The sequence below is a fragment of the Brachyhypopomus gauderio genome, chromosome 8 (genome assembly GCF_052324685.1).
Source record: "Brachyhypopomus gauderio isolate BG-103 chromosome 8, BGAUD_0.2, whole genome shotgun sequence".
NCBI lineage: Eukaryota > Metazoa > Chordata > Actinopteri > Gymnotiformes > Hypopomidae > Brachyhypopomus > Brachyhypopomus gauderio.
The window spans coordinates 11,485,926-11,507,624 of NC_135218.1; the positions used below are offsets into that span (position 1 = coordinate 11,485,926).

The following is a 21,699-nucleotide window of genomic DNA, read 5'->3' on the forward strand; positions in this document are numbered from 1 at the left end:
TATTTTAGTATAGCGCCACCTAGTGGTGCAATTGCCATCATACTTGAGCATGTCTTAGAGGGTGTGTAGATGAACATAATATGTGAGTTTCATGTTGATTGGCATATGATAAGCTTGTGAAATGTGTACTGAAAGCTGATTGGTCGATAGTGGCGGCCATATTGGACATATGATGGTGCAGGGCAAGGACCTGTGCCATAGGTGCATGTAGATGATGCGTACCAAGTTTGGAGTTATTTGGCCAATCGGTGTGGGCAGGAGAGTTTTTTGGCCGTTATAGCGCCCCCTAGGTGTGCATGTGTGCCAAAATTTACCGGCAGGTCTAGACACTCAATAGGTGCATGTATGTGAAATTTGGAGTGAATATGCTTTTACAACTCATCAAGCATGAGAGCACCCATGGTTGGGGGGGAGCCATCGAAGTGTTGGTTTTTCTTTTTTGGTTGGCCTGTGGCACATCATACCGCGTTGTATCCCATGCTTTTTCTATGCCCCGTTCTACAGTGCACCGTGTAATTCACAGAGTGGCCAATGAAATGCAGCGAATCCTTCCGAAAGTTATCCGGCACTTAAAACCAGAAGAACTGCATCTCTGATGGCTTTGTGAGGCTGGGAAACCATGCAGCTTTCCACTCTGTAGTTGGTGCAATAGATGGGTGCCATGTGCGAATCAAAGCCCCTGGAGAACCTGATGCACAGTGCTACAAAAACCATAAACTCTATCCCTCTGTGCAATTTCAGGCTGTCTGTGACCACCAGGCAAAGTTTCTCGATGTTTTTATTGGCTTTCCAGGCTCAGTACACGATGCAAGGGTGCTCCGTCACAGCACTCTGTACCAGCAGGCCACTTTGCCACCCAGAGGCTACATGATACTTGGAGATGGTGGGTACCCATGCATCTCTCAGCCCTATAGCCCTCATCACTCCATTTAAGAAGCCTGTCAGAGCAGAAGAGAGGATGGTCTTCAATAGGCATCATGCAAAGGGCACGTTCTATAATTGAACGTGCTTTTGGGATGCTGAAGACCAGATGGAGGTCAATTTTCCTGCACGCTCTAGAGGTTAACCCAAGGTTTGTGCCAGAGGTGATTGCTGCCTGTGTCACTCTGCACAACATCTGCATGGGAGCAGGAGATGTTGTTCAGCCTGAGGAGGAAGCAGATGAAGATGAAGCTGATGTGCAGGAAGACGATGACATCACAGCTGTCAGTGGCCACCAATTACGGAAGCAACTTTGTGCCAACATTGCTGGTGTCCAGTGATTTTATTAAACCAGAAAAAAATAAATCAGTTCGGTTTTCATTAAATGTTATACATTTGCACTGCCAATATTCTTTATGTAAATATTGTGCATACATCATTCATGTTTGTTTAATGTTCTAGTTTTAAATGTCTTATTTCATTGTCTTATCTGTGCTACTTTAAACCAGTTCACTTGTTCTACTCACTGTTAATATTCGTCTTGTTCTGTTAGTGTGAGTTAGAATTAAAAAACAATTTAAGAGTATGAATTTGAAGTGTTATTATACAATGAACAACCGATTAAGTAAGTTTATATCAGTATAGTATACCTGCAAGACATGCATTAGTTAGTTTTCCATGACTGCTTTAAAAAAAAGCACACATAAATGCCAGTTCTTAAATTAAAAAAAAAATTATTTTAGAATTCACAAATAAGTTAGTTAATTTTGTTAACTAGCTTTTCTAGCAGATTATACAAGCGTTCGCTTGAAAAAAAAAAGCTTAACAAAAATGTAATTGAGAAATTTGCAGGCCAGAAGGAAAGGAGGGCAAAATTCATGTTTAAGTAAATAAAGGGCACCAAGACTGCTTTATTTGTTTAATTTGTTTGCGTCCCCCTCATTTTTTGCACCAGATGCCACTGGTTGCATATCTCAAATGATAGTAGTCTGAAATGATGGGGAAAATTTGGTAATACAATGCTACTGTTAATGTACACGTGTTACAGGGCATTAACATGAACATATTGTGTACAGGAATTTATGTGAATGTGTGATTTTTATTAGTGTGATTACTGTTAAAACACATAGAGACACACACCGCAATTATAATGGGCCCTCGGGGGGGGGGGGGGGGGGGGGGAGTTAAAGGAGGTAGTAGTTGATATGTTGGTAATTGTTTTTATGTGGTTATAGCAGGCTAGTTGTTAATGTACTCGTAGTTAACACGTAAGACACCAGCAAGGGCGCCCGACCACGTGTTGAACATGCATGAAGGTTTAGTTGCAAACATTGTTTCGAGTAAATAGTACACTATAGATAAAATGTGGAATTATTGTTGAAAGTCCGGCGTTAGGTGGTTCCGGCCGAACACCCCTGTATGTTTCTCTAGTTGGTTTGCCCTGTTGTTCGTAGAGCGACAGTGGGAGGAGGCTATCAGAGCGGAGCCGAACGTTGAGCAGAGCTGAACTTTGAGCAGAGGCGAACTTTGAGAACAAAGGGAATACGGAGATTTTGGTTGAAAAACAGAGTTATAAAGAGTGACTTTATTCTTCTGGGTGAGCTGTGCGCGTGGATCAACAGTAAGTCTACGTTTCAGCTGTTATATTTGTGTAATATGTTGCGTTTTGTATCCGTATGTTATAGCGGTAATTGAGGCTGTAATGTAATATGTACATAGTAATATGACGGTTAGTTTGGCTCATTAATGGGATATTGGTATGTCATGTGTATTTCTATGTATATTACATGTATTACCATGTATATTCATGTTAAGTCCAATATAAGTTAATGAGAGTTGCCTCACTGCATGAGTGAAGCATGATGTGTGCACGAGGTAGGCGCGAGGTGTTTTCGTGATACTCGCTTCAGTAGCGCTTACTTATCCTGTAGTGTTTGCTCAGAGTAGTGCGATATATGCGAAGTTGTACTAGCAGTGGCGGCTGGTGCAAAAAAAATTGAGGGGGGCGCAAACAAATTAAACAAATAAAGCAGTCTTAGTGCCCTTTATTTACTTAAACATAAATTTATGCATCTACATCACATATGTCAAAGTAAAGACCCGCGGGCCGGATCTGGATAGATTGATAGATCATAGATTGATTATCTATGGCCCCCTGGATGATATTTAATTTCTATTAGAACCGGCCCGCAGGCCACAGCCGCCCGCTGGTGTTTGTTGTGCTGGTGCACAAACACTACATTCCCCACAATGCAACGGTAGCCCGCGAAGTCACTGCAGCGCCACAAGCGGCGAGGGTCCGCGCGGCGAAAATGACATAATCGCAGTGGCTCCTTCCGTGTGCGAGGGCGTCGCGCGCTATCGATTCCCGAGGTCGTGCACCTGTCCAATTTTGTAACTGTTCAGCGCAATGAACAAAGTCATGTTTGCAGGGTTCATACACCTTTACAAGGTGGAATTCAAGCACTTGTACGTCACTTTCAAGGTCCATTTCAATATTTCCCAGCACGTTAAACTTAATTAAGTTAAATATTTATACGTATACTCGAAATGATTCGATATAATTCGCTTTTTATTCACATTTAATGGTTGTTTGGTTTTGAAAATAATGTTAACGTCTTCACGTTCTCTCATGTTTCGTCCTGGAATTACAAGAGGCTCGTATTTGTTAACGTAATACAAAAGAACTGTTAAGTCAGACAGATATTTGTTGTGAACCGAAGTAGTTACAATTTCAAGCATTTTCAAGTACTTTAGCCTAAATTTCAGCACTTTTCAAACCTGTATTACTTTATTCATTTAATGTACAGGACATGTCTTCTTTGAAGGAAGTTTGTTTTTATCTGTTTGCTGTTTCAATGTTTTCACTTGAAATTACTAACAGCTCCATAAGAAAATATTACTTTATTCATTTAAGCATTAAATAATATACACCGTGTTAGGTCTTGGTTCAATAGGCTATGTACAATCATTTCATTATGTTTTAATAAACATTGAACCAGTCCGGCCCTCGGCTTGTAGAAAATTTGTTTTTTTGGCCCTCTGTGTATTTGATTGACATCCCTGATCTACATGCACTCTCATTAGACCGGCACCCTGCACACAGGAAGTGTGCACAATGTAAGCAATTAAATACAATTATGCGTTTACTCTTTTAATAAATTCAAACATGGCTATTAGACACACAGTGTGACTAAATAATTTCCTAACTATCGCAGTTTATAATTAACTCATTTTAATATCTGAACAATATTAAGGGGCGGCACCCCAGCGCCACAAATTGACCAGCCACCACTGTGTACTAGTATGTTTAGAGTGTGAAGCGATTGTTTTGGTTTATCGTTTATTGAGTATTGTATGTTTATACGTATTTTCATTGCCGAGCCACACAGATACGCCCATATGTAATAAACACACAGTTAAGCACCCAGGATTAGATCTCCATTATTGTCAGTGGTTTCAGGCCGAGACGCTTATAACGATGTTTGGGCAAATTGGTCAGACTAATGACGGGGAGGGGGAGTGACAGACTAATTCGTAAAATGTGTTGTGTGTAAATTTTGTTTTAGCAGATGCCACGTACCAAGGCTTCACGCCGCTCAGCAGCTGCAAAGGCACGCTTCGCTAAGATGAGAGGTCCAGCAGTCCAGGCAGATGTGAGTGAAGTGCAGCACACTTGTGTGCAGCCACACACAGGATAATAGTCAAGGTGTATGGATGGTTTGGAACAGTAAATATGTGTGGTAATCTGTTGTGGCAGTTAAATATCTAAAATTGTGTGTAGTTTGCAGTGACTTGATGGGACAGTTTGTGCAGGTGTTGTGTAACGTAGTCAGTGTAATACATACAGCATACAGGAATCTCAGGCTTCAGTAGTGTACTGCATGCTAGTAAGATCCAAGCAGTATGCATTATTTTTGCTGGAGTATGGATGGCATTTCATGATTGTGCTATGTAATGTAAACACCATGAAGGACTGTAGAAATTAAATGGCAGTGGTAGTATGTGTCTGTAAAGGCTTTACAGGTTTGTGTAGATGGAACGTACAAAAGGGAGCAAGTTGTCTTTTTAGTGTGATGTGAGGTTCATGCATGTAAAAGCTATAAAATGTGTTTTTTGTGTGTGTGTGATTTTAGGAGTCACCTGTGGTGGATGCTGTGTCGAGTGAGGAGATGGGTCCAGAGGTTGTACTTTAATGAATACATTGCGACTGTTTAAATGATGCGTACATTGAGTTCTTATGTGTAAAAGAATGGAAAAAAGTTTAGGCTAACAAATATTGATGGGGGTTACTGATGCACGGTGTAAATAATGAGGGAACATGTGTTGGGGAATATGCATAAAACTATGTGGGCATAAAACTGCATCCCCACATAGGTTGTGAAAGTTAAGTGTGCTGATGACATTCAGAGGAACAATTTAATATATAGATGTGTATATGTAGAGTTCTTTATGTATGACAAATTTCTGAAATGATAGTCATTGAATATGATGTGTGTGTGTGTGTGTGTGTGTATGTATGTGTGTATGTATGTGTATATATATATATATATATATATATATATATATATATATATATATATATATATATAAATAAAAATTATATGATGGACACTGAATATGTAGTCAGTGTTGTGTACTTGTAGATGTGTGGGATATATTGTGTAGACACCAGCCTTGGTGTATTCTAGGGTCTGTAGTTTGCATTGTTAGATGTTTAACTTTGTGTGTCTTGTCATCCCTCTCTTGTTTCTCTTCTGTATCTTTCATTAGGTGCTTGCTCCTGAACCGCGTGTTCTTGGGAGCGGTGCATGCCAGAGGGACCCATCTCCAGAGGTTTTGCTTCCTCTTAAAAAAAAAGTACTGACTCCAGAGGTTTTGCTTCCTCTTAAAAAAAAAGTACTGACTCCAGAGGTTTTGCTTCCTCTTAAAAAAAAAGTACTGACCAATTCTGACCCCATCGTTGGGCAGAATGTGCAAAAGCTGTGCAAAAACCGTGCAAAAACCGTGCAAAAACTGGCCTATACCGTTCCAATGACTTCCAATACCATGCCAATGACTTCCGATACATGCCAATCATTCCCATCGCGATCAATCAATGAATCCTCTGATGCTATTGAAAGTGTCTGTGCTCAGTTTTCCCAGGTGCAGACGTTGACAGGCTCTTTCCATCAAGGACATCCAATGTTTGCCAATAAAGCTAATAAGCAGTGTGTTGCTAATAGTGTCACAGCTATAATGATGTCGAAAGTGAAGAATGTTCTGAGTTGGACCCCTGCTGACCTAGATGACGTTCTCATGAAGGGAGACGACCTATACAGATCCATCAGAGATGCCGGCAGCATTCACGACCCTTCAGGCTACCTGTTTGTTGGAGATTTGCCTACTACGCATACACTACAGAATAACAGCTTTGATTTAAACTATAGTGATGTCATGTTTGTAGGTCTGTTTGGTGTCCATGATTATGATGAAATGCAGAATGTTTACATGCCATATGATGAAGCATTAATAAGAGTGTTTTCACAGTTTGACGCTTGTTTATTCACTGTTAACTTGAATACGTGTGCTATCATTAAACAAGGCTCATGCTATGTGCTAATCGACTCGCATTCACGTAACTCGCAAGGTGAGCGTACAAAGTCTGGTACAAGTTTAGTAGCGTATCATGCCACTATGGAGTCCCTGCTGAACCACGTTATGGTCCTGGGTTTGTCATTGAATGCCGACAAAATGCAATTTGAAATCACAGGCGTTACCGCGACTGTAAGCTGCACAATCGTAATGCCGGAAACCTTTGAAGGTGAGCGTTTATCGCTAATGGACAGTACGGAAATCGAAACTACAGTGTACACGGGTGATTCCGCATGCAGCAGTGTAAACGCTAGTGCCAATTTGCTATATAGCGATGCAGTGAAACGCAAACACGTGACCGATGTCCACAATGGTTCAGCTGATCAACTGGCTAAACGAGTGAGTACCAGGGGAAATGAACATGGCGACGATGTTGTCTTGGTTACTGAGACGCAAGCCGACAACTTTAAATTCAGTCCTTTAACAACGCAGCAGCAGAAAAGTATGTGCTTAAAACTGAATATTGTCTACATTGACCATAATCGCGCACAGTTGCCTACTCCCGCTGTAATGGGCGAGCCTTGCCAAACGCAGACGATTACAGGTGATGGTAATTGCTTTTTCCGATCGTTGGCTTTTGCAATCTGTGGAAGTGAAAAAGAACACAGGAAGATCCGATGTGCTACTGTTAAACACATAGAGAAAAATGAAGCACGTTATGTGAACTATCTCAGAGAAGGTTACTCCTGTGTGTCACAGTACATCTCTAAAACACGGATGAAGTACGTCGGTACCTGGGCCACGGAGGTGGAGATTCAAGCTGCGGCTGATTTGCTTGGTGTACATATTTTTACACACACTCAAAACGGATGGTTGAAATATTCTGCATGTCATCCTTCCACTGGTGACTGTAATAACGCTACTGGGATTTTTCTGAAACACTGTAATAACTCACATTATGAGGTGGTGACCTGTGTCAGAACAAGTGAAACTACGTGTATTGAATTGTGTTTATGCAACTATGGAAGTGCATCCTTTGCAGCTGCAAATCGTCGCAAATGTGACAGAAACAAAAGACACTATGATACAGATGAAAATTACAGAGAGGCCAAAGTTAAGAAAGCTACACAAAGATATCATGATGATGAGAATTTCAGAAACTGCGTGAAAAAACGAGACGTTTATGAGTACAGTACAAATGACAAGTATAAGCACCATAAACTAATGCAAAGTCAAGAGAAATATTCTCAGAATGAAGAACACAGGAAGCACAAGAAACAATTAAGTACACAAAAATATAAAACTGACCAGAAACACAGAGAGAATGTGAAGTCTTTAAGTGTTGAAAAATACAAAACAGACCAGGAACACAGAGACAATGTGAAGTCATTCAGTGTTGAAAAATATAAAACAGACCAGGAACACAGAGACAATGTGAAGAGATTAAGTGTTGAAAAATATAAAACAGACCAGGAACACAGAGACAATGTGAAGAGATTAAGTGTTCACAAATACAGCACAGATGAAAAGCATAAAGAACATGTAAAGCAAAGGAGTGTTGATAGATATAAAACAGATGTCCATCATGTGAATAGGTTAAAATTACAAAATACAGAAAAAAGAAACACACGAAAAGACAATAGGAAAGACATGTCCTATGTACTTGAACAGTTCAGAGACAAAATAGCCATGGGTCCTGTACATGTCTGTGCAGTTTGCCATCGAGCTCTGTTCAAACACCAAGTAATAAATTGCAGAAAACAAGAATATTTGAAAAAAGCTGCTACAGTTGCATTATTAGCAGATACATGTATTACAGACAATTATCTACATAAATGCAATGTAAGCTGCAGTGCATACTGCCCTGATAAAGCTGGTCCTGCAGGTTGTCTGTGGATTTGCTATACATGCCATAGAAAAATTTGTAATGGGAAAATGCCAGAAGAGAGTGTTACCAATAATCTTTCACTGGAACCAATTCCTTCAGAATTGCAGATGCTAAATTCATTGGAACAGCATTTGATTGCCATGCATATACCATTTATGAGAATTGTCTCCTTGCCAAAAGGAGGACAAAATGGGGTCCATGGACCAGTCACTTGTGTCCCATCGAACATGACAGATGTAGTAGATGTTTTACCAAGATCTGAAAATATTGATCAGATGATTCGTGTGAAATTGAAGAGAAAACTCACATACAAAGGGCATTATAAATATGAATTTGTTTGTCCAGACAAAATTCAAGCTTCACTGATGTATCTCCAAAAGCATAACAAATTCTACAGTGATGTCCTGTTCAACAATGATTGGAATAATTCGCTGAGTAAAACTCAGAATGCAGAGGATGATGTTTTGAATGACCAATGTGTAGATGAGGAAAAACATGATGATGACTCTGAAAATGACAACATTGATGAAACTCTTCATGACAGACAACAGCATGGTATGTTCATGGATACGTGTTTACAACCAGTTGATGTAGCACAGGAGATTCTGGATCAGCACTTTGATGGAATACTGTCTGTTGCACCTGCAGAAGGAAACAACCCAGTGAGGCTGTTAACTGATGAGTCTAATGAGGCCAAATGCTTTCCAGTTCTTTTCCCAAAAGGCACAGGCACTTTTCATGATAACAGGCCTGAACGACTGACATTGTGTAAATATTTAAATGCAAGAATTCTTAATGCAGATGGTAGATTTGCAAAGAACTTGGACTATATCTTTTATGGTCAATATTTGTCTGAGGTAAATCAGGTTGTATCAAACGTGTCAATTGCTTTGAGAAAAGGACATTGTGTGCACAAAACTGACATTACTTCAGAAATGTTAGTAAACACAGACTCCCTACAAAGGATTCTGAATCACGATGAAGGCTATAAATTTCTGAAACCCATTAGAGGTACTCCTGTATTTTGGCAAAGTGTTCAGAAAGATCTGTTTGCAATGGTCAGACAACTGGGTATCCCTACGTGGTTTTGCTCCTTTTCCTCTGCTGACTTGCGATGGCCAGAACTGATGGAAACAATCCTGACTCAAGAGGGTAAACATGTATCACCAGATGACCTTGACTGGTCAGAGAGATGTGCTCTGCTGAAAAGTAACCCTGTGACAGCTGCCAGAATGTTTGACCACCGATTCCGTTGTTTTCTGAAAGATGTCATCATGTCTGAAGCACAACCAATAGGAGAAATAGTTGATTACTTTTACAGAATTGAGTTTCAACAACGTGGGTCACCTCACAGTCACTGCTTGTTCTGGGTTAAAGATGCTCCTCAGATAGACAAAGATGATGACAATAAAGTTGTAGCATTCATTGATCACTATGTCACATGTGAAATGCCATCAGCTGATGACACAGAAATGAATGAAGTGGTGTCAACTGTCCAACTACACAGCAAAAAACACTCAAAAACATGCAAAAAAAAGGGTACTACATGCAGATTCAACTTCCCTCGTCCTCCAAGTAGCCGAACATTTTTGACACGACGTAAGACTGAGGAACATACAAATGCTGATCAAGAAAAATCTGCAGAACAAAGCATTGCAGCAAATACAACACAAAGCAGCCCTCATATGGAGCATGATGTAGCAGATTCCATATTGAAAAATGTAAAGACAGCTTTATTGAATACTGAGGCCAACTTTGAATCAGCAGATGATTTATTTGCTTCACTAGGCATAAATCAGGAAACATTTGAAGCAGCTTATCAAACGATTGGCAAAAAAAACAGTGTTGTGTTAAAGAGAAAACCATGTGATGCTTGGGTCAATCAGTACAACAGAAATCTCTTAAATGCATGGAATGCTAATATGGACATACAGTTTGTGATTGATGCATATTCCTGTATTGTGTACATCATCTCATACATATCTAAAGCTGAGAGAGAGATGGGATTGTTATTGTCACATGCTCAAAAAGAAGCTTCACAGCAAGGCAATCTTGATGCTAAACAAGCTTTACGCAAACTTGGCAGTGTTTTCCTTCATAACCGTGAAGTTTCAGCTCAGGAGAGCGTATATCGCCTTACTAATATGAGGCTGAAAGAGGCCTCCCGCAAAGTACAGTTTGTGCCAACCTGTGATGCCATCAGAATGAGTCTTCCACTTAATGTTATACAGAGGAAAGCTGAATGTCTTGATAAAGACAGTGAGAACATCTGGATGAACAGTATAACTGACAGATATAAGGGGAGACCTAAATCCAAGGATTTTGAAGAAATGTGTTTGGCTACTTTTGCATCAGAGTATAGAGTACTGTCAAAGTCTGAAATGTCATCTCCAAACACTGTGAAACTAGATGAAGGTCTAGGCTTTGTGAAGAAACGGTCACGAACTGAGCCTGCTGTAATTCGATATGCTCGTTTCTCACCAACAAAAAATCCTGCAAAGTATTATGAAAGCATTCTGCAACTGTTTCTTCCTCATTACTTGAACAGTCAACTGAAGCCACCAACTTTTCAGACACACCAAGAGTTCTATGAAGGTGGGTTTGTGAAATACTCAGACAATGAGCTGGTTTCAGTAAAAGCCATAGTGGACACAAACATGTCAAAGTTTGAAAAAGAGGCTGATTCTATAGACCAAGCTCAAGAAGACCTAGAGGTACATGGTCCAATGGAAGATGCATGGGCACAAATTTGTCCTGAGACAGAACAAGAACGCTTAGAATGTCTTGAAAATAAATGTAATGACAATACAAACATGAATGAAAACAGTGATGTTATACCAGATCTCCTCCCGAAACAAACCTTTTCATTAGACAATAATAAACATAACCTGCCAAAGGATGCTGCAATGGCTTTACTTCGTTCACTGAATGCAAAACAGTCTCAGATATTTTATCAGATTCGTCACTGGTGTTTACAAAAGCTACGTGGAGAACATCCCGACCCTTTCCATGTGTTTATATCAGGCCCTGGAGGTGTTGGAAAATCTGTGTTGATCAAAGCAATTCATTATGAGGCCTGTCGCATCCTGTCGCGTTTATCACAGAATCCTGATGAAACACGTGTGTTATTAACAGCACCAACAGGTGTAAGTGCTTATAATATTGATGCAGCCACAATACACACTTCCTTGTCCATTGGAACAGATACTAAGCTGCCTTATCAGCCACTGGGAGATGAGAAAATAAATGCACTGAGAACTAAATTGGGAAAACTTGATATATTAATCATCGATGAAATTTCAATGGTTGATCATAAACTCCTTGCATATATTCATGGCAGACTGAGACAAATCAAGCAGTGTGGAGATTACTCAGCTTTTGGAAAGGTTTCAATCATTGCAGTGGGTGACTTCTATCAGCTCAGTCCAGTGAAGGGTAAATCTTTGTACAGTGAACCTGTGGGTGTGAATCTATGGCAGAATCATTTTGCTTTGGCAGAACTCACTGACATCATGAGACAAAAAGATGCTGCATTTGCAGAGTTATTGAATCGGCTGAGGAAAAGGCAAAAATGTGATCCATTGCTCAATACAGACATTAATAAGCTCAAACAGTGTGAAACAGGTGAAGGAGAATGTACTACAAATCTGCATATTTATGCAACAAATGAGGAAGTTGATGACCACAACAGACGTATGCTGCAGCTAATATGCTCTGAAACTACAGTCATTGAAGCGCAAGATTATGACAGAATTCCAAAAACTGGACGATTTCAAAGAGTAAAGGGCCACCATGGCAATATGTGTAACACGTGTCTTTCACGATCACTTCACATTGGAATCAATGCACGGGTCATGCTTCTTAAAAACATTGATGTTTCAGATGGCCTTGTAAATGGTGCTTTTGGTACAGTTAATGCAATACATGTCAATGCAGGTGAAGATTTCCCTTCAAAAATATATGTGACATTTGACAATGAAAGAGCTGGTACAGCTGTAAAAGCCAAAAATCAATGCTTACAACCTGACCTGCAAAAGGCAACACCAATTGAACCAGATGAAGAGAGAGTGACTAAGAGTGGTGGCATACGACGCCAGTTCCCCCTGAAATTAGCTTGGGCTTGCACCATCCACAAAGTACAAGGTCTAACTGTGGACAAAGCAGTTGTGTCACTTAAAAAGATATTTGCACCTGGACAAGCATATGTGGCCTTAAGTCGTGTTACATCTCTTCAAGGTCTCATAATACAGGACTTCAAAGAAAGTGCAATATATGCCAAATCAGACATTGAAAGTTTCATGCAAACCATGCCTGCATTTATTCAGCCAGTACAACAAACACAGGTGTCTCCATCATGTAAAATACTTCTGCACAATGTCCAAGGACTGTCATGTCACCTACAAGACCTACAACAAGACAAAAGGTATATGGATGCTGATATCATTTGTATGACAGAAACTTGGGTACAGTCACGGCATAACTCAGATGTACAAATAAGTGGATTCTCTTTCTATAATCAACCAAGATGTCTTTCGTATGACACAACTGACACTGTGTTTGCTAAGCTCAAGGACAAACAGCATGGAGGTGTTGGTATCTATTATAAACCACAGACAAACTGTACTATTGTTGATGTACCATGTATGAATCTGGAGTGCATGCAGTTTATTCTTCCTCATCTCAATGCAACAGCTGCAATTGTGTATCGCCCATCTTCATATAATCAGACAGTATTTCTCAACAACCTGAGCAGTTTGATCAGGCACATGGACAGTTTCCCACAAGGTAAAATTATTATGGGAGATTTCAATGTAAATCTTTTTGTAACGAAGTCAGTGTGTGAAGTGCTGCAACATTATGGCTTTACTCAACTAGTGAAAGATGCAACCACAGAAAATGGCACCTTAATAGATCATGTGTATGTTAAAGACCTTGACATTGACAAAATATGTATTTCTGTTATGCCTACATACTTCAGCTGTCATGAATGTGTTGTACTCTATTGGTAGTTTTCACACTGTGGAATTCACACAAGGTTTGTATATACTGTGACATTACTATATCAGTTCATTATGATCGTTATATCCTCATGGTCTGCATTATTTTTCCCTGCTTACAATTGGTCAATTCCAAAAGATAATCATTAAAATTCCTAAACATTGCTTTTACAAAATGGAAAATAATACCATTACTTAGTTCTTACTGTACCTACAATAGAATTGTTGTTTGGTGGGTGGGAGGGGTGCAAGGGTAAACTAAAAACACAGCCCCTGTAGGTACAGGCTAGAGGTCTGCCCACCTATTAGCTGATGTACCATTTGAACACAACTAACTCCATCTCATTAAGGTAATGTCTTAATGCCTGTTTTTGTTGTTTTTTCATTCAGTTACATTTTAATACTACATAAATGTATAACAGCTATGTGAAGGACATGTTTAACATTTATCAGTCCATACCAATATATTTACAGACCACCTTCTCAGACATGAACAACCACATTGTCATACTTGTACAACATTGCATGACCAGAGCTGCAGCGACTGTCCACAACAGTTCACAGTAAGTATATGTTTACCTGAATGAGTACAGGAAATATCAATGCATGTTACTGACTTATTCCAGTTATTATTACTGATTCTCATGTCTTTTTAATACTCTTTCCCACAGATCAAACATGTTCTGGGCACAACATAATCAAGATGTCTCCATAATTAATGCACAACCAGAGCTGCAGTGACTGTCCACAACAGTTCACAGTAAGTATATGTTTACCTGAATGAGTACAGGAAATATCAATGCATGTTACTGACTTATTCCAGTTATTATTACTGATTCTCATGTCTTTTTAATACTCTTTCCCACAGATCAAACATGTTCTGGGCACAACATAATCAAGATGTCTCCATAATTAATGCACGACTGGAGCTGCAGTGACTGTCCACAACAGTTCACAGTAAGTATATGTTTACCTGAATGAGTATATTAAATATCAATGCATGTTACTGACTTATTGCAGTTATTATTACTGATTCTCACTTCTTTTTAATACTCTTTCCCACAGATCAAACATGTTCTGGGCACAACATAATCAAGATGTCTCCATAAGTAATCAACATTCAACCAATTGAGCTGCAGTGACTGTCCACAACTGTTCGCAGTAAGTAACTCTACCTGAATAAGAACCATACATATAAATGCATGTAATTCACTTATTGCACTGATACTGATTCTCAGGTTCTTTTGTGCAATTTTCCACAGACAAAACATTTCCTGTGGACTACATGATGATGTCTCCCTTGACATTACTATGCAGACAGTGCCTTCTGCATTCACGTGGACTTTCTTTCATCGTAAGACACTATGAAGCACTAAAGGACTCACACAATGCTTGAAAAATTGCATGGTGTCCACACTTGTGACTTGTAATTGTATTTATAAATTTTTTTTAGTTATTTTTATATATTTTTTTAGGTTTTTGTTACAAAAATAGGTGTTTGTATGCGTTAGTCACTGAGGTATGGGTAGATTTGGCTATGGCAGTGTGTATGTGAAACCTATAGGGGGAGACAGAGACCATGGTTTTTAAATGTTAGAAGAGAAGGGATTATGTGAAAGTGTTCATGAGTTAGGGCTGTATATGTGAGTGTGTGTGTGTGTCTGTGTGTGTGTGTGTGTGTGTGTGTGTGTGTGTGTGTGTGTGTGTGTGTGTCTGTGTGTGTGTGTGTGTGTGCACGTATAATTTTTTTTTTTTTTTTTGTATTGTTTGTTAGTTTGCGTATTTTGGTTTTTGCATCTGGAAAGCGTCCTTGAGCATCTTGAAAGGCGCTATACAAATGGAACTTATTATTATTATTATTATTATTATTATAATGGGCACTTGGTTGTCTCAGTAAACTCACATGTCTGACAAGACAGTGTATTTATTTTTTTTATTTAAATTAACTTATGCATGAAAGGGTTTTAATGGACCACCTGTTATGCACATCTGCACCTCTGCCATGACATTTGTTGCTCAGATGGGCTACTGGTGTATAGTCAACTTCTCATACCACATACAGAGGAACTATCTAGCGCCTACAACATGACTTCTCAGGAGTATGACAACTAAGTAGATGACTAAGCTTGTTTTAATCATAATTATCAGTTATTAGACTACATTGTTTAGCATGCTGTATATATCCTTCACACAGCTCTTATTGATTGTCAGTTGTTTATCTTTGTAAACCAAAATAAACCCATCACTCATCATTTCATCTTTAATAAAAATATTTGCCAATCATCTACTCGTGTGCATTGTGACTTTCACTCAGTTTGCATATATAAACAAATTGGCCTGTGACTGCCTGTATGTGTGTGTGTGTGTGAAATGTTTGGTGTGAATATGTGAAAGCATTCAGGAGATACAGCTATATATGTTTACACAGGTAGGCATGTGTGTGTGTGTGTGTGTGCATGTGTGTGAGTGTGTGTATAATGGGCAGTCTCAGTTGTCACAGTGAACATGTCTGACAATGTATGTGCTCAATCTATGATGCATACACATAAGTAGGCGTGTGTGTATGTGTGTGCGTACTATTTGCACTTGGTTGTCACAGTGAACTCACATGTCTGACATGACAGTGTGTGTGTTCAATCTATGGTGCATACACATAAGTAGGCATATGTCTGTGTGTGAATTAGGTGTTTGTATGTGTTATTCACTGAGGTATGTGTAGGTATGGCTAAGGCAGTGTGTATGTGAAACCTATAGGTAGGCCACTGTGATTATGAGAGTGTTCATGAGTTAGAACTGTAATTGTGAATGTGTGTGTGTTTGCATATAATGAGCAGTGTTGGATGTCACAGTGAACTCACATGTATGACATGACATTGTATGTGCCAAGTCTATGACAGAGATGCATACACATGTGTAAGTGTGTGTAATCAATGGGTAGGTATGGGTGAAGCAATGTGTATATGAAATCTATAGGTAGGCCAGTGCATGTGTGTGTGCATGTGTAATAGAGAGAGACAAAGGTAGGTTTGGTGTGATTATGTGAAAGTGTTCATGAGTTAGGGCTGTATATGTGAGTGTGTGTGTGTGTGCGTGCGTATAATGGGCAATTGGTTGTCACAGTGAACTCACATGTCTGACATGTGTATGTGTTCAATCTATGGTGCATACACATAGGTAGACATATGTCTGTGTGTGAATTAGGTGTTTGTATGTGTTCGTCACTGAGGTATGGGTAGATTTGGCTATGGCAGTGTGTATGTGAAACCTATAGGGGGAGACAGAGACCATGGGTTGTTAGCCTCTCTATTCCTCCCTGCACTGCTTTAATGGAAAATGAAAAAATTCACTGTAAAGCCGTTTGTGCACGGATTCGCAGATAACACCTCAGTGGTCCTGTGAATGTGTATGTCAATTTTCATAATGATCAGACATAATATGGCGGAGTTATTGAAATATGCAAATTATGTGTCATGACGGTAGCATTGTGATGCATATGAAAAATATAAATTTGTGGAAATCTAAGGATTTCTTGCATTATGTTTGCATTGCATAGTCTGCTGAGTATAACAAGGTGTGAATTGAGGTGATGGAGTGAAAATCCTAGGAGTAGCATGGAAAGAGGAAATTATACATATTTGATAATATGTCAAAATCCGTACATTTATGTAAAGAACTTGCAATTACAAAGTTGTTAGGGATTCTACGTAGAATCATATGAGTCCAAGATTGTTGTTTTATGTCATGTGGGCGTAATTCAGGAATTTCTAGTATAGCGCCACCTAGTGGTGCAATTCCTGTCATACTTGGATATCTCTTAGAGGGTCTGTAGATTAACAATATATGTGAGTTTTATGTGATTTGGCATATGATAAGCATGTGAAATGTGTAATGAAAGCTTATTGGTCGATAGCGGAGGCCATATTGGACATATGATGGTGCAGGGCAAGGACCTGTGCATGTAGATGATGCATACCAAGTTTCGGAATATTTGGCCAATCGGTGAGTGCAGGAGAGTTTTTTGGCCGCTATAGCGCCACCTAGGTGTGCATGTCTGCCAAAATTTAGGGGCAGGTGTAGATGCTCAATGGGTGCATGTATGTGAAGTGTGGTGTGAATATGTGAAAGCATGCCTGAGATACAGCAGAATATGTGGATTTTTGTTGGTGGAATTTTTGACCTTTGACTTGTGAGTCATGTGGCCACGCCCATGTGCAGAAATGTGCACTTTTGCTGTATAAGAATGAAAGTTCAGACTCTTCTGAGTGCCTGGATACCACATATGTGCATGTATGTGAAAAAACCTAGGTGTAGTACAATCTCAAACATTAGTGCATATTTGCATAGTATGCAAATTAGCTTGAAATGTATGGGGCGGAGCTCATGGGTTCAATGGAATTATTTTTAGTTGAGCAGATGCCTGATAAGATGAAGTTTGAATTTTATTTGTAGGACATAGGGTGTAGGAGAAACACATGTTCAAACATTTACATGCGTTTGTGTGCGCTGTAGCGCCACCTATGGGCGGATCGTGCTGGCATGTTGCGCCTGAGTAGCATAGAGGAGTACTACAAGTTGGCCAAAGGAGAAGTCTGTAGGTGCTACGGTTTAGGCTGCACAATGCATTTTAGCAGACTGAAAGCTGATTGGTCGATAGCGGTGGCCATATTGGACATATGATGGTGTAGGTCAAGGACCTGTGTCATAGGTGCATATAGATGATGCGTACCAAGTTTGGAGTTATTTGGCCAATCGGTGTGGGCAGGAGAGTTTTTTGGCCGTTATAGCGCCACCTAGGTGTGCATGTCTGCCAAAATGTATGTGCCGGTCTAGACACCCAATAGGTACATGTGTGTGAAATTTGGAGTAAATACATGAAAGTATGCCTGAGATACAGCAGAATATGTGGATTTTTGGCGAAGGAATTTTCTACGCTTGACTTCTGATGCATGTGGCCACGCCCATGTGCAGAAATGTGCACTTTGGCTCCATAACAATTAAAGTTCAGACTCTTCTGAACACGTGGATACCACATATGTGCATGTATGTGAAAAATCCAGGGACTAGTACGCGCTCAAAAAAGTGTGCAAATTTGCATATTATGCAAATTAGCTCGACATGTAAGGGGCGGAGCATATAGCTTCAATGGAACTTTTTTTAGATGAGCTCATGCCTGATCAGATGCAGTTTGAATTTTATCTCTAGGACATACGGTGTAGGAGAAACACCTGTGTAAACTTTTTCATGCGATTTTGGGCGCTATAGCGCCACCTATGGTCGGATCGGGCTGGCGTGTTGCGCCTGAGTAGCGGAGAGGAGTACTACAAGTTGGCCAAAGGAGAAGTCTGTAGGACTTACGGTTTAGGCTGCACGACGCGTTTTAAGGCAGAAAAAGAAGAATAATAATAATAATAATAATCGGAACAAAAACAATAGGGTTCCAGCACCACTGGTGCTTGGACCCCTAATAAATATAGCCGCAAGCGGCAATTACGGGGTCCAAGCTGAGGTTTGGCTAGATTTTGCACCCACTGGCACAACATTATGTAAAGCTTTATGAAATGTACATGAAAGTATATGAAGCACGTTCGTGAATGAAGTACCTGCTCAAAAAACAGAATCGAAATGGCAGCTTTTTAAACTTATGGTGGAATACTGCCCAACGTGGGATTCGAACCCCCGTTGTCCACGTGCATTGTGGCTGGGAGCACATTGCTCTACCCATTGAGCTAATGGGTCTGACTGGATTACAGGCTCAACTCTAACTCTTTTGAGGAAAAGAATGACCTTTGATCTGCATGCATGTTCAGCATAGAAAATGAAAATATTCACAGTACAACCATTTGTGGATGGATTTGGCACAAACTTGGCAGATATCACCTCAGTGGTCTTCTGAATGTGTCTGTCCATTTTCATAACAATCAGACATTATATAGGGGAGTTTTTGAAATATGCAGTTCATATGTCATGACGGTACCATTGTGATGCATATGAAAAATATTAAATTGCAAGAATCTTAGAATTTGTTCCACCAGTTTTGTATTTCACATGCTGCTGGATATTATAATATGTGATTTGAGGTGATGGAGTGAAAATCCTAGGACTAGTATGAAAAGTGTAAATTATATGTATTGGATTATACACAAAAATCTGTACTTTTTTGCAAAGCACTTGCAATTACAAAGTTGTTAGTGATTTTGCATAGAATCATATGAGATCATGATTGTCCTTCTACATGAAAGCATGTAGGAGTAATTCAGGAATTTCTAGTATAGCGCCACCTAGTGGTGCAATTCCCGTCATACTTTGATATGTATTAGAGGGTGTGTAGATGAACATAATATGTGAGTTTCATGTTAATTGGCATATGATAAGCTTGTGAAAGGTGTACTGAAAGCTGATTGGTCGATAGCGGCGGCCATATTGGACATATGATGGTGCAGGTCAAGGACCTGTGTCATAGGTGCATATAGATGATGCGTACCAAGTTTTGAATTATTTGGCCAATCGGTGTGGGCAGGAGAGTTTTTTGGCCGTTATAGCGCCACCTAGGTGTGCATGTCTGCCAAAATGTATGTGCCGGTCTAGACACCCAATAGGTACATGTGTGTGAAATTTGGAGTGAATACATGAAAGTATGCCTGAGATACAGCAGAATATGTGGATTTTTGGCGAAGGAATTTTCTACGCTTGACTTCTGATGCATGTGGCCACGCCCATGTGCAGAAATGTGCACTTTGGCTCCATAACAATTAAAGTTCAGACTCTTCTGAACGCATGGATACCACATATGTGCATGTATGTGAAAAATCCAGGGACTAGTACGCGCTCAAAAATGTGTGCGTATTTGCATATTATGCAAATTAGCTCGACATGTAAGGGGCGGAGCATATAGCTTCAATGGAACTTTTTTTAGATGAGCTCATGCCTGATCAGATGCAGTTTGAATTTTATCTCTAGGACATACGGTTTAGGAGAAACACCTGTGTAAACTTTTTCAAGCGATTTTGTGCGCTATAGCGCCACCTATGGTCGGATCGGGCTGGCGTGTTGCGCCTGAGTAGCGGAGAGGAGTACTACAAGTTGGCCAAAGGAGAAGTCTGTAGGACTTACGGTTTAGGCTGTACGACGCGTTTTAGCGGAGAAAAAGAATAATAATAATAATAAATATAGCCGCAAGCGGCAATTACGGGGTCCAAGCACAGGGTATGGGCACCATCTGGCACGCCTGAGATGCGTAAGCATGTGTGTGTAATCACTGGGTAGGTATGGGTGAAGCAATGTTTATATGAAACCTATAGGTAGGCCATTGCATGTATGTGCATGTGTAAGAAAGATGTAGGGGTAATTCAGGAAATTCTAGTATAGCGCCACCTAGTGGTGCAATTCCTGTCATACTTGAGTATGTCTTAGAGGGTGTGTAGATGAACATAATATGTGAGTTTCATGTTGATTGGCATATGATAAGCTTGTGAAAGGTGTACTGAAAGCTGATTGGTCGATAGCGGCGGCCATATTGGACATATGATGGTGCAGGTCAAGGACCTGTGTCATAGGTGCATATAGATGATGCGTACCAAGTTTGGAGTTATTTGGCCAATCGGTGTGGGCAGGAGAGTTTTTTGGCCGTTATAGCGCCACCTAGGTGTGCATGTCTGCCAAAATGTATGTACCGGTCTAGACACCCAATAGGTACATGTGTGTGAAATTTGGAGTGAATACATGAAAGTATGCCTGAGATACAGCAGAATATGTGGATTTTTGGCGAAGGAATTTTCTACGCTTGACTTCTGATGCATGTGGCCACGCCCATGTGCAGAAATGTGCACTTTGGCTCCATAACAATTAAAGTTCAGACTCTTCTGAACGCATGGATACCACATATGTGCATGTATGTGAAAAATCCAGGGACTAGTACGCGCTCAAAAATGTGTGCGTATTTGCATATTATGCAAATTAGCTCGACATGTAAGGGGCGGAGCATATAGCTTCAATGGAACTTTTTTTAGATGAGCTCATGCCTGATCAGATGCAGTTTGAATTTTATCTCTAGGACATACGGTGTAGGAGAAACACCTGTGTAAACTTTTTCATGCGATTTTGTGCGCTATAGCGCCACCTATGGTCGGATCGGGCTGGCGTGTTGCGCCTGAGTAGCGGAGAGGAGTACTACAAGTTGGCCAAAGGAGAAGTCTGTAGGACTTACGGTTTAGGCTGCACGACGCGTTTTAAGGCAGAAAAAGAAGAATAATAATAATAATAATAATCGGAACAAAACCAATAGGGTTCCAGCACCGCTGGTGCTTGGACCCCTAATAATAA

General features: G+C 40.0%; 1 protein-coding gene and 1 long non-coding RNA gene across 2 annotated transcripts; both read left to right on the plus strand.

Annotated features, from left to right (window-relative positions):
• The first annotated feature begins 2,374 nt into the window (after positions 1–2,374).
• Positions 2,375–13,497, plus strand: LOC143522232 (uncharacterized). Its single transcript, XM_077016036.1, has 4 exons — positions 2,375–2,542; positions 4,494–4,577; positions 5,058–5,105; positions 5,695–13,497. Exons 2-4 carry the CDS (start codon positions 4,494–4,496, stop codon positions 13,390–13,392), a joined length of 7,830 nt encoding a protein of 2,609 aa, XP_076872151.1. The 5' UTR covers positions 2,375–2,542; the 3' UTR covers positions 13,393–13,497.
• Positions 13,498–13,681: 184 nt separating this feature from the next.
• LOC143521491 (uncharacterized) lies at positions 13,682–14,758 on the plus strand. The gene is made up of 5 exons (XR_013132772.1): positions 13,682–13,943; positions 14,052–14,140; positions 14,249–14,337; positions 14,446–14,541; positions 14,643–14,758. It is a non-coding gene; the product is annotated as an uncharacterized LOC143521491 (long non-coding RNA).
• Positions 14,759–21,699: the final 6,941 nt, after the last annotated feature.